We start from the raw sequence: 12,202 nt of genomic DNA on the forward strand, positions 1-12,202 counted from the left end.
CAATCTTATATGTAAAACAAATTAATTTTCTTTCTATTTCATACTTTTAAGTATTTTTACTGATTTTGCCGCATAACGTCGCACACTTGGTTTAATTATATAATTTTGTTATTTATGTACAGATTTGATTTAAACTTGAACAAAACAAGTCTTGCTACCAAAATAATTTAGACTTGACCTTGACCTTTTATTGACCTTTAATCTTAAGGTCAAATTAATGAAATTGTATTGTTTTTTTCTGTAAATGGCACTAATAACTTTGTTGTTTAAAAATGTTATTTAAAAATGGATTAAATTCATATAAAGACATGTTATCTTTTAGGTAAGGACCGCCATGTTTATCAAACTCAAATTGAACTTGACTCATGTATGACATTGACAGTCAAATTATTTTATTTTCACTGAATATTGCTATAATGGGCTGTAACTTTGTAATTAATCAATTGATTATTTTCATACTTGGCCAAAACAACCTTTTTGACAAGTCATTCTTTAAAAATTTGAACTGACCTTGACCTTAATTTTTAAATGACTTTGACCATCAAGGTCAAATTATTGAACTTTGGTTAAGTTGTCATAATTTTGTTATATATGTACAGAGTTGATTCATATGTTGAAAACAACACTTGTGACCAAACAGACATTTGGAATAATTTAAATCATGTAAATATAACCTTAACCTTTTAATCACCTTGACTGTCAAATCTTTGATTGTTGATTATATTTTCTGAACTTCTGCATTTATTTATGGAAAGGATTCATGTTGGACAAAACAACAAGTGTGACTAGACAGACCTATTGAAATTTAAAAAATGAAAAAACTGTTTTTTTCTAAGTTTCTTTTAAAAGATTTGTTTGAACTGTTTATTTATTTGCTCTTAGAAAAAGTTATCAACTTTAGCGTTGCCCTGACCCAACAATTGCTCTAAATTTCAATGATTTATTTATTTTGGAGGCTGTGATCAACTATTTTTACCTTTGAATTTATCTTGGTATACATAAATAGAGGTTATGGAATGAGTGTAGTTTAATACTAAATTTATTGAACAGTTGAATAAATAGAGGATATTGAATGAGTGTAGTTTAATACTAAATTTATTAAACGAGTTGAATAAAAATCATATTATGCGAGCCTCTGGCGAGCATAATATTGTTTTATTCAACGAGTTTAATAAATTTAGTATTGAATCTACACGAATGTGATATTCTATTTATCACATATATAAAATAAGAACAGTAAACTGTTAAAATGAGTATTTTTTTTAATGACGCGCCCATAGAGTAACGCTAACATTAGCGCGCTTTAACGTTATGTTTATATATAGCGCAAATGACGTCACGTCAAAGTGTTATTACACTAGTGTAATATCGTTTTTATTAAATGGCTTTATTACACTCCTGCGCCGCGGTTTATGTGATAAAATCATATTATGCGAGCCTCTGGCGAGCATAATATTGTTTTATTCAACGAGTTCAATAGATTTAGTATAAAATCCACAGGAATATAATATTCTATTTATCACATATATGAAATAAGAACAGTAAACTATTAAAAATGAGTTATTTTTCAATGACGCGCCTATAATGAAATGCTAACATTAGCACACTTCAACGCTATGTTTATATATAGCGCTAACTACGTCATGTCAAAGTTTTATTACACAAGTGTAATATATTTTAATAAATGGCTTTATTACACTCCTGTGCCGCGGTTTATGTGATAATGTCTTTTAAAGGGAGACACAGGCAAAAGTTTCTTTTTCTTCGATTTGAATTCTATTTGTACAAAATGCTTCAAGCAGTCTTAAGATGTCAATATACTTAATATATTTTAATTGTTATTTCTTAACAAAAATCAGCCCTTAATCCTTTTGTAAGATGTTAAAAATGTTATGAATTTGAATTGATGATTTTTTATGCATATCAGACTGAATATGTAAGAAAAATTGATGAGCATAATGTTGCCTCTTATATATACAATTTGATGACGCTTTATCTTGACTGTAACTCTTAGACAATCAATTATATCTCATTGATACATGTATGTTACATCATCTTATAGATCAGTAGAGGATTTGTATTGGCTGTGATGATTCTAAATCTGTGATAAACTTTGTTGCTTTATTATTTATCTTGTTTTACCAAAAATTAAAGATTAAATGGAATATTAATGTTCAAGCTATGTTCCTTTTATTTTCCATGACTGCTGTTTTATAAAATAGAATAATATCAAATGATATATGTAGGTACAGCATAAGAAACATGCATCCAGATTATTACAGCTACTGAGAGAATTTGTAAGCAAAATGAAACAGAAATTTTCATATGTACCAATTAAATTGATACTGAAAAGATTTTACTCTCCTCATTATCATATTTAAATACTAATTCAATTTAACAGCTTTTAACTTGGAAGATATAACTGGTAACTTGTTTATTTTCTAAAGTGATAATATACATGTATTTTGTGCTTATGTGTATGTTGTCTGTCATTTACAGCAGTAACATTAAACAACATCTTGTCTTCAACAACAAGACAGATTTATACCAAACTTCACAGGTGTGGTCTTCATTAATATTTTATGGTACATGTTCTTAAGGGATTTTCAGTACATATAAGAGATTTATTGATTAGCGTTGCCTCAAAATCATACTTGTCAATGTTTTTATCACAAGTGTTACATACATGTACTTATTTAGAAAATATCTGGAGGCACGTTAGCTATAAAAGGAGAGCAAATATAATGTCAAAGTTCAGGCAAAGTATGTAGATGCAAAAACATCCCTATACCTGGCTCCAGCTTGGTCATTTTGTAAATCAACATTATCTGGAGACTCAAAAGTCAAACTAACTAGTCTTTCAAATGTGTCGCCACTCTCCATCCCAAAATTATGTAAAATGACACAGGAAACGATAACCTGTGGTGTGTGGCAGGTTTTCACCCTCAGTCCGTAACTCAAACAAGGGAAACGCCTCTTCATGACTCCAAATGTCTGCTCTACTGTAACCCTCGTTTTTGTTAATGATGAATTGAATCTATGTAATTGACAACAGACAAACCAAATTAATAATCCTTTTAAACAATAATTCAATATAATGTCTCAAATATTATTTCTTCTCTACTTTGTTTAAACTGATTAGGATATTCAAAACATCAATGAAAGAATTAACTTTGAAGTACATGCATTTGATATAAAGGTTTTTTAAGGAACGTGTATCATAATGATATGATTGTATATTATCATGCATTGTAATGTCAAGATTATAGTTGATTTAACAATACCTTTCTTGAGCAGCAGTTTGGGGATTCATATATGGTGTCATTAAGTACTGTTTGCATGGGTACCCAGAGTCTCCAAGCAGAAGTCCATCTATTTCTCCTTAAATTATAAGAAGTCGTTATTTTATCATTTATTTCATTTCATATATGTCATGTATGTTACATTCATCAGGCAATTTTGTAATAATTTCATAACAACCACTTATTAAGGCTGACATGCTTAAAAATAGAAAGCTAGTGAATTAACATTGTTATTTAAGAAAACAAATAAATACTTTACCATTCTCAAACTTTCTACACAATTCTGATTCCCTGAAAATTCGGCTGTCATGCACACTCCCTGGCCACTTTGCCACAACATTAGTTACTCTGAATCTTGCATCACACACCATCTGAAATAGATACATGTAACCTGGACATACATTTATCAACAGCTGTTCCCTAATGATAATGCTTATAGACAATTTGGTGTATTTGTATCTACAGTTGAGAATTTAAATTAAAGATTAAGACTTGTTCACTAATTTTACTTTAAAGAAAATTGTTTATCACCTGTTAGTATTACTTATCTAAAGAATAATAAATAATGGTGAATGACACACTTTATTGGTTATATTACCTGTACATTTATAGAATGGTAACCTTTTCTGTTTACAAAGTCTGCTTCATTCTCACTGGGTCCTTTTATCCTAATCTGTGTTCCATCAATTACGCCAATCACTTTTGGAAACTCTGTAATATAAAATGTAAATGAAAGATATGTTGATTATGAAATAAGTACATAAAATTTATAACTTTCATCAGTTCAACTTGTGGCACTTTAAAATGGTTTGAAAATTAATATAGAAATTTTCATTTTTATTGAAACACATGCTTGGTTCATATAAATTGATTTGTTAAATTAATTACATTTTAATTTTGATTTAGTTGAAGTTCATCATCTGAAAATACCCGGGTAGTTTGTTTATATAAATGGGATGATACATAAGACTTATGTTCAGTTGCACACATGGAGCCAATATGGAAAGTACTACCAGGTTCCATATGGGCAATCCATTTTAAAAAACATGAATATATCAATTAGTTTGTTCCACTATGAAGTATTGATACAAATATAAAGCACTTATGGGTTAACAAAAGCAAGAAACAAAGGTTCAAGCTCATGATTGTCTTGAAATTGTCTTAATATTCCTTTTTAAGGACCTGTCTGGACATAAATACAAAATTTCATCATAATTTTACTTTAAGTTTTTCAATCACATTCATTCTGTTGATGCTTTTACATAATTTATTCTGCCTTTGCAATGTTTTATTCAACTGACTAAACCATTTATCCCATGGCATATATATGTGGTGTTGGTTTATTTCATTATAAATTTTATTAATTGTGTTAAATTACATTCTTTTTTATTTCAAACAAAAAATTTAATAAATTTAAATACCTTCTTTGATTATGGAAAACATGTATAGGACCTGTATATGCACTTTTCCAGATTCAGCCCATAGGCATGCATTGTATGTATATTGGACCCATTCATTGAACCGTTTAATTGGTCAAATATGGGTTTTAAATGTTGGCACACTAGAATGGGCTTTTTTTCCTTTAGTACATGCATTTCACATGGGATGAAATCTAATTAAATGGACTTGTACTGAATTGATTTCTTATACCATGTTATTTTTGCTTTTGAGTACCACAGCTTTTTGCTGTAATTTATGGAACAAATATGGTCTACTCATAACTGCATATTCTTCACTATATGATAAGTACATAGACATGTATGTACTGTACATGTATATAAATTTATTACATATTATATGGTACTATGCATCATTCAAAAAATAACTATGATTATTAAGATAATAGGACATACCAGTATACATATATACAAAGGTGGATTGGTGAGCATTCTGAATCATTAACTTACTAGGTAGGCCCATAGTTTTTTAATATTTAATTTTCCTTAAATTTATTAAATCAGTATTTTATTTGACAATTATCAAAATACACACAAGTACATGTAAATATGAGATGTACAGTATGATTTAAATATATAAATTGGGTTACTGATGAGTAACTAGATATACAGTAACCAATTATTTATTACTGTTATAATCATTTATTAGGACAAAATACATTCATCATTAAATGGTTTTATCCGAAACAGTAGTCCGGAATTCCGGAGCCCGGATTTTCATTTCCGCATTGTTTACATTGGAGACGCAATCAACCAATAGTGTGGCTGGAAGCATTACTTACTTGCAATGTTGTAGAACTCCCGTTGTACAGCTGGAATGTCGTGGTTAGAAGGGAAATGGATGTATCTCTCCCTTAGAGAACATATGGCCGTTGAGGTTCTCTTGATGGCCCTTGATACCGAAGACTTAGAAACGCCATGTCTGTCTCCAATAATTACATAATGCGCCCCGCTAGCGAAAAAATTCAGCGTCATAAGAAGAGAAATAATGGGTGGGAGGGGAGACGATCTGAACGTGTCAAACTCTATAGAATTGGAAATGAGCTGTAGCATGAAGAGTATGGACTCTGGTTCGAATCGATATCGTTCCCTCACTTCTGTACGTGACAGAAATTCCATAGGATTAATTCTGTCGGGTATAAATCTCTCGACAACAGTATTTAAACGACGGCGTCTGCGAATACGCTCGATGCGTCTCATAAAGTCTGCCATATTTGAGTAGTAATTTAAGGTAGCTTCTTAGCTGTCTCAAATTATCAGACTCAACTCAAGCCTTGAGTATTTTGATGAGTTGATTAAAGTTTCGTGAAACACAACTCAAATTGTTACTCAACTTAAGTTGTAAAATGAGTACGTAATTGAGTTTAAGTCAATACAACATACTTAAGTATTTTTGTGAAACCGGGGCCTGGGTATCTATATTTTTTCAATATAGGGAGGATCTTATCTATGTTAATGGTTTAATCTGATGCCTGATATGCTTTAAATAATGCACAAAAATAACAAACAATCTCTGCCACAACATTTCAGTGTAACTGAACACTCAGATAACTCCATTCCACGATAAATGTTATCATTCATAATGGTGGCTTTTTGGCTTTACTGGTGTAGGAAAATCTCAGATGCCCCTCAATGAATTATAAGAAGCACACTAAGGTGCCAGAGTGGAACCAATTACCTTTGGTAAGCTAGCTATAAAAGCTTTCTGAAATGAAAGAATTCTGTCACTGCTGGGATTCAAACCAACGGGGATGAAAGGCAAGTGGTTTAAAGTTGACCATATTTGTATACGCAAGTCCCCCATAATATTGCCGTTGCATTGCATGAATAAATATATTTCTTTAAAAGCACAGAGTGAAGTTCTTTCAACAAGTTGCTGCATTAGAGAGCTTTCAGAGCCATTCCTTAGAGCATTATCATATTAAAGAGGGTAGACCTCACATTACTGTTTGATAATGAATGTCATATTCTATCTTGTTCATTAACCAAGTTTATTTCAATTATCTGATCAAACTTACAGACAAGTACAGGTATCTTTTTTAAGCATGGTGACCCATGCTTTGTTACAAGTACAAATGTATAAATGAGCAGCGCCATGAAAAAACCAACATAATGCATTTCCGACCAGCATGGATCCAATCCAGCCTGATCAGGATCCATGCAGTTAGCTTACAAATCATTTAAAGGATAGAGAAACTGATAGCGAACAGCATGGATCCTGATCAGACGTTGCGGATGCGCAGGCTGGTCTGGATTCATGCTGGTCGCAAACCAATTATGTTGGTTCTGTCATGAAGCGGCTCAAATACAGATCAATGTTAGAAACATCAAGTTTTCGCTGTCAGATGAAAATAAATAATTTTGTTGTTGTTGTTGCAGAACCAAGAAAGACAAGCATCTGGAGGACCATGTTCCTGATAAAATACCGTGGAAATTTAAAGGAGTTTGAATACCTTTACATACACTGTAATATTGAGCCATTAAATCAAAGCCTTATGGACAAATTAAAAATTGGACACAGTGAAGCAGACAACAAATTTGTAGTGATAATCAACACTAAACTCTTCTTGTAAACTCATCTTTACAACACTGAGAGATATAAATTAAATCCTCTTCTTAAGCGTAATTCATTCCTGAATGCTGAAAGTATTTGAATAAAAGATTCTGAGAGACTAGAAATTTTGACTTGCGAGTGTAATGGCTAGAGCTGTCATTGATTCATAGCAAAGCATACTGACAATACATCGATATCAGATGAAAAATATCAGCGATACACCGATATATAAATATATGCTCCTAATATTTTGTATATATTCCACTTTCATAGCTGTTTATATGATGTAAGTAAAATATATGCTCTGTTCATACAAATAAGTTGTGTGCTGTTTATAAATGACCTATGCATGATTTTTACCTAATCATATTTAGTCATCACTGCTATGAAATGTGTTCATAATGTAACCACAGCTTAGTGTCAGACATGGCCACCTGCTTTTGTATATGTTTTGCGTGAATTTTCATAATTTATAGACATTAAAATGATTTATCAAAATAATCGATTTTTTAAAATGTGTATCGATTATTGATGGACAGGAAAATATTAACGATATGTCAATGTCGTCTCTATCGATGACAGCTTTAGTAATGGTGGACATTTATCATACAGGATGGGAGTATAGATAACAAGAGCTGTCGGTAGAACAGCAACGCTCGACTATTCTTAGTGCTTGATAGTAAAAAAAAATGCTTGATACAATTACCTCCTCCTGTTTACAGGTTGGGGTAATGATGGTGAACAAGTGTGCAAAGTTTCAAAGCCATATGTCAATGGACTTTGAAAATATTTGAACTATTACAAAAACTTTAACATAAGTGGTTACGCCGACGCAGACGCTCAGGTGACTACAATAGCTCTACTTATTCTTATCGAATAGTCTAGCTAAAAATCATTTATGTAGAAAAAACAAAGATGTTCATTTCAAATTTATATCTAGCAGTTATATTAACTAGCAATTAATCAATACTTGTCATTAGCCAACTAAGCAAAACACATACATTTTGTTATGGAATGTGGATACAGTAGGTGATATACAGTAGATTATGTTTTATATCTCACTTATAAAACACGGAATCTCAATTAATTTCTGATTATTCATGATTGATATCAATACAGTTTTAAAATATTTTTTTATTGCTCATGTCTTTCAATTGGAAATAAGATTTTAGTCATAATTGTTATGTTCTTGTTTGTTAAAACGACGATCAAAAGATTATGTCTGTACTGTACATGTAGCTTGTCGTTAATCTCGTCCTTTTTTGTTGAAAAATAATTATCTTAGAAATGGTTATTCCTAGATAAAAAATTGTTATTTCCTATTGTATTATCATTTGGAAATATTTTTATTTAAGTTTAGTTAGGAAATAGATATTAATTTTGAGTGCATTGTTGTAGAATAATGCACGGGTGGAGTTTAAATGCATAGGAATATAATCATGAAAGTGGATAGGCCTGAGTGATTAATTACAAAGCATTTGAACGATAACCCATGCATTATTACACTGCAATGCAAGAAAAATTAATACATGTATCTATTTCCATTTCCATTCTAACATGCTAATAAAAAGAGAACTGATAAAAATATGTTGAACAACGAGTGTAGAAGTAATTTTTTCCTAAATTCTAATGTCATTTGGTTTATGACGTGCAAGCATATATTTTTTATGCTGTGCATATATTGTGTAATAATGCACTTGATTGCATTGTCCATTTGATAGGAGAATAGTGTGAAGCGTGTTAGATTATATAAACATTGTCAATATTAATCAGATGTGTGTTATGATTTAAAAAATGCAACTGAAATGGTATATACATTGTATTGTATATGTTTTTCAAACCTGACACAAAATTATGTCTGGATTTTATTCTAGATGAAATTAATATGACTTTATTATAGAATCTCATTAAAAGACATTAAATAAAAAAAAATATTTCTCTTTATGGGAGTATTGTGTTTGTATTATATTTTTCCTATTTACACTATGCAATGCTAATCTTCAGTTGCCTTTCCGTTTTATATTATGTCCCAGAATTATCTTAATTCAGTAATGGAGCTTGGAAAGAGACCTACATGACATTTGTGAAGTTTAAAATGAAAAACCTCCAATAGTTTATTGAGGCATATATTTCCATTAATTTAAAACCTTAACCTTAAATTTCCATTAAAACCTTAACCTTAAATTTCCATAAAAACCTTAACCTTAAATTTCCATTAAAACCATAACCTTAAATTTCCATTAAAACCATAACAGAGTGTTATGCTGATGCTTGCCTGAGTCGGATAGTCCCCTTTCCTTTCAGATTGTCAAATTTTTTATTTTTTTTTGGCACCTTATGGAGCATCTGAAATGGTAAGTTCTGGAGAATCTGAAATGGTAAGTTATGGAGCATCTGAAATGGTAAGAATAAACTAACAAACATACCATTTTTTTCCTTATATTTCAATGGTAAAAATATTTGCTAGTTAACATTTTAAAAAATAGATTATAACTTAAATTGAACAAACATTTTTGTAAATTTCAACTTTGATCAATTAAACTGTGTAACTTTAAACTAATCTGTTGTAATCTGTTCTTGTTAACTTCAGATAAAGTTCCTGGCCTACATTTTTGCACGAGAGAAGCGACACAATGTTCCAAATCACTAATCACAGTATTTACATCACTGTCTGAAACCTGAAAGAAAACAAAACCAGTTATGTCCAGTTCAGTAAAATTTACAAATGGGTGAAAATGATATTTATCACATAAACCAAGGTGCAGGAGTGTAATAAAGCCATTTAATAAATATGATATTACACTAGTGTAATAACAATTTGACACAACATCATTTGCGTTATTAACAAACAAAGGGTTAAAGCCCGCTTATGTTAGTGTTAAACTAGCAGAGCATTGAAATATGACTCTTTTAACTGTTAACCATTCTTACGACATGACGTCATTTAAGTTATATACAAACATAGCTTTAAACGATAATGTTAGCGTTACACAAAGCGTCATTAAAATATGACTCTTTTTAACTGTTTACCATTCTTATGATATTATTCAACTCATTCAATAAATCTAGTATTAAATCTTCACTTATTCAAAATCCTCTAGCTGTCTTACATATAAGATGATTTGACATATTCACACTATAGACATATAGTTTCTTCATCTGAGAAGAACCACCGACTTTTTGTAAGCTAGCCGTATAGTTCCCTCATCCAATTAGAATCGCTGACTTTCTGTAAACTAGCCGTCTACTTTCCTTATACAAATAGAACCACAGATTTTCTGTAAGCTTCCGTATAGTTTCTTCATCTGAGTAGAACCACTGACTTTCTGTAAGGTAGCTGTATAGTTCCCTCATTCAAGTAGAATCACCAACTTTCTGTAAACTAGCCGTTTAGTTTCCGAGTAGAACCACTGATTTCTGAAGCTAGTTGTATAGTTCCCTCATCCGAGTAGAACCACTAGCCTTATACTTTCCTTATACGTATAGAACCACAGACTTTCTCTAAGCTAGCCATATAGTTTCTTCATCTGAGTATAACCACTGACTCTGTAAGCTAGCCATATAGTTTTCTTATACGAACAGAACCACTGACTCTGTAAGCTAGCCGTATAGTTTCCTCATATTAACACTGGCAATCATTCATCAAAACAAAAACCATGAGACATGAATTCAAAATCAATAACCTTAACCATTCCTGTATGTATTAGTTGTACCAGTATGTACTCATAAAGATAAAGACCAGCATTGTGTAAATAAATGAATGTCTTCTAGAAAAAAGTAACATCACTATCTCTTATTGATACTAAAACTTACTTCAATATCAAGACATCTCTTTCTTTTCAAAGCAGGCTGAAATTGACAATGCTAGGATAAGATATTGTCATTTTGCATAATAGAAATTATTATTACCCTTCCAGATTTTTTCCACCTTTTTGATTGGATATTGATCCGTCGAAAGAAATTGATATTACCGAGCAAGACGGGTAATATACACACTAAATATACCCGTTGAGTACCCCACGATGTAAACAACATGCGTTGTGGCGATGCGCGTACGGTTCGATTTTACGCGGTGTAAATTCCGATATACAAGCACTTTTTAAATGTCAAATAAAAAATATTTACCAAAAGAAAGTAATGATAAATATTCTCATCAGTAATGAAAACAAAAATGGCCTCGCCAATGCTTGATATTAATTACAAAAAAGTGTCTTCAACAGACTACTCCTTTTCTCTTGTTTACATTTGTTAGGTACGAAAGCAAATACGTCATGTATTTATGTGACGTCATGTTGTGGTGAAGGGGTACCCCAAAGGGAATCTTATTTCGACGTTTCAATTGAAATAGCAATGATTTATTTTAAAATCGTACTAGGCAATGGAAGCGTAATAAAATTGTTATTTTTGTTTTGGAGTGATATATGTGGATATATTACCTGGCAAGATTTTATATCACCCTCGCCTAACGGCTCGGGTGATATAAAATCTTGCCAGGTAATATATCCACATATATCACTCCAAAACCAAAATAACATATATTATTCTGGAAAAACAGATTATTGTCATTCTGAACGATAAAAACTATTCTGGAAAAATGGAAAAAGAAATGATCTGAAATTTTGCACACAAGTCTATAGTCCTGTCATGTCCAGAAAAAAAAAAACACAGTGCAGTCCCTTAACCTAAAATATGGTTATTTTGTTGAAAATCAGCAATTTTTAACATTTTGTTCATCCTCCATTTAATCTAACCATAATACAATCAATGCTAGTTTTCAGAATCCAATGGTAATAAAATCAAGATCATTTGATCCTCAAACAAATTTATTTTGAGGTTCACCAGTGTCTGAGGTTATAACGAAACTCTCTTAGCTCAAACTCAGATCTCAA

General features: G+C 31.2%; 3 protein-coding genes across 3 annotated transcripts in view; 1 reads left to right on the top strand and 2 right to left on the bottom strand.

Annotated features, from left to right (window-relative positions):
• The window catches only part of LOC132756542 (solute carrier family 53 member 1-like), a 56,995-nt gene extending 49,689 nt beyond the window's left edge, over positions 1–7,306 (top strand). Inside the window, exon 17 of the mRNA XM_060747639.1 lies at positions 7,139–7,306. Coding sequence (XP_060603622.1) covers positions 7,139–7,208 — 70 coding nt within the window. The 3' untranslated portion in view covers positions 7,209–7,306. The remainder of the gene's footprint in view (positions 1–7,138) is intronic.
• Positions 2,755–6,166, bottom strand: LOC132756483 (putative nuclease HARBI1). Its single transcript, XM_060747566.1, has 5 exons — positions 5,542–6,166; positions 3,901–4,013; positions 3,562–3,673; positions 3,285–3,381; positions 2,755–3,037 (listed from the first exon to the last, which is right to left on the bottom strand). The coding sequence occupies exons 1-5, from the start codon at positions 5,969–5,971 to the stop codon at positions 2,755–2,757; spliced, it is 1,035 nt and encodes a 344-aa protein (XP_060603549.1). The 5' UTR covers positions 5,972–6,166.
• A 3,733-nt stretch (positions 7,307–11,039) lies between the features above and the next one.
• Positions 11,040–12,202, bottom strand: part of LOC132756551 (FIGNL1-interacting regulator of recombination and mitosis-like) — a 74,423-nt gene continuing 73,260 nt past the window's right edge. The window contains exon 22 of the mRNA XM_060747649.1: positions 11,040–11,162. Within this exon, the coding sequence (XP_060603632.1) occupies positions 11,100–11,162 (63 nt within the window). The 3' untranslated portion in view covers positions 11,040–11,099. The remainder of the gene's footprint in view (positions 11,163–12,202) is intronic.

Source organism: Ruditapes philippinarum, unplaced genomic scaffold, assembly GCF_026571515.1.
Source record: "Ruditapes philippinarum isolate M1 unplaced genomic scaffold, ASM2657151v2 ctg1504_1_1_1_1, whole genome shotgun sequence".
In the NCBI taxonomy this organism is placed as follows: Eukaryota; Metazoa; Mollusca; class Bivalvia; order Venerida; family Veneridae; genus Ruditapes; species Ruditapes philippinarum.

Coding starts and splice junctions, on each gene's coding strand:
- LOC132756483 (XM_060747566.1), bottom strand. CDS start 5,971: ATGGCAGACTTTATGAGACGCATCGAGCGTATTCGCAGACGCCGTCGT. Junction 3,674..3,900: donor ACCATTCTATAAATGTACAG/GTAATATAACCA, acceptor TATCTATTTCAG/ATGGTGTGTGATGCAAGATT. Junction 3,038..3,284: donor CAAACTGCTGCTCAAGAAAG/GTATTGTTAAAT, acceptor TCAATTACATAG/ATTCAATTCATCATTAACAA.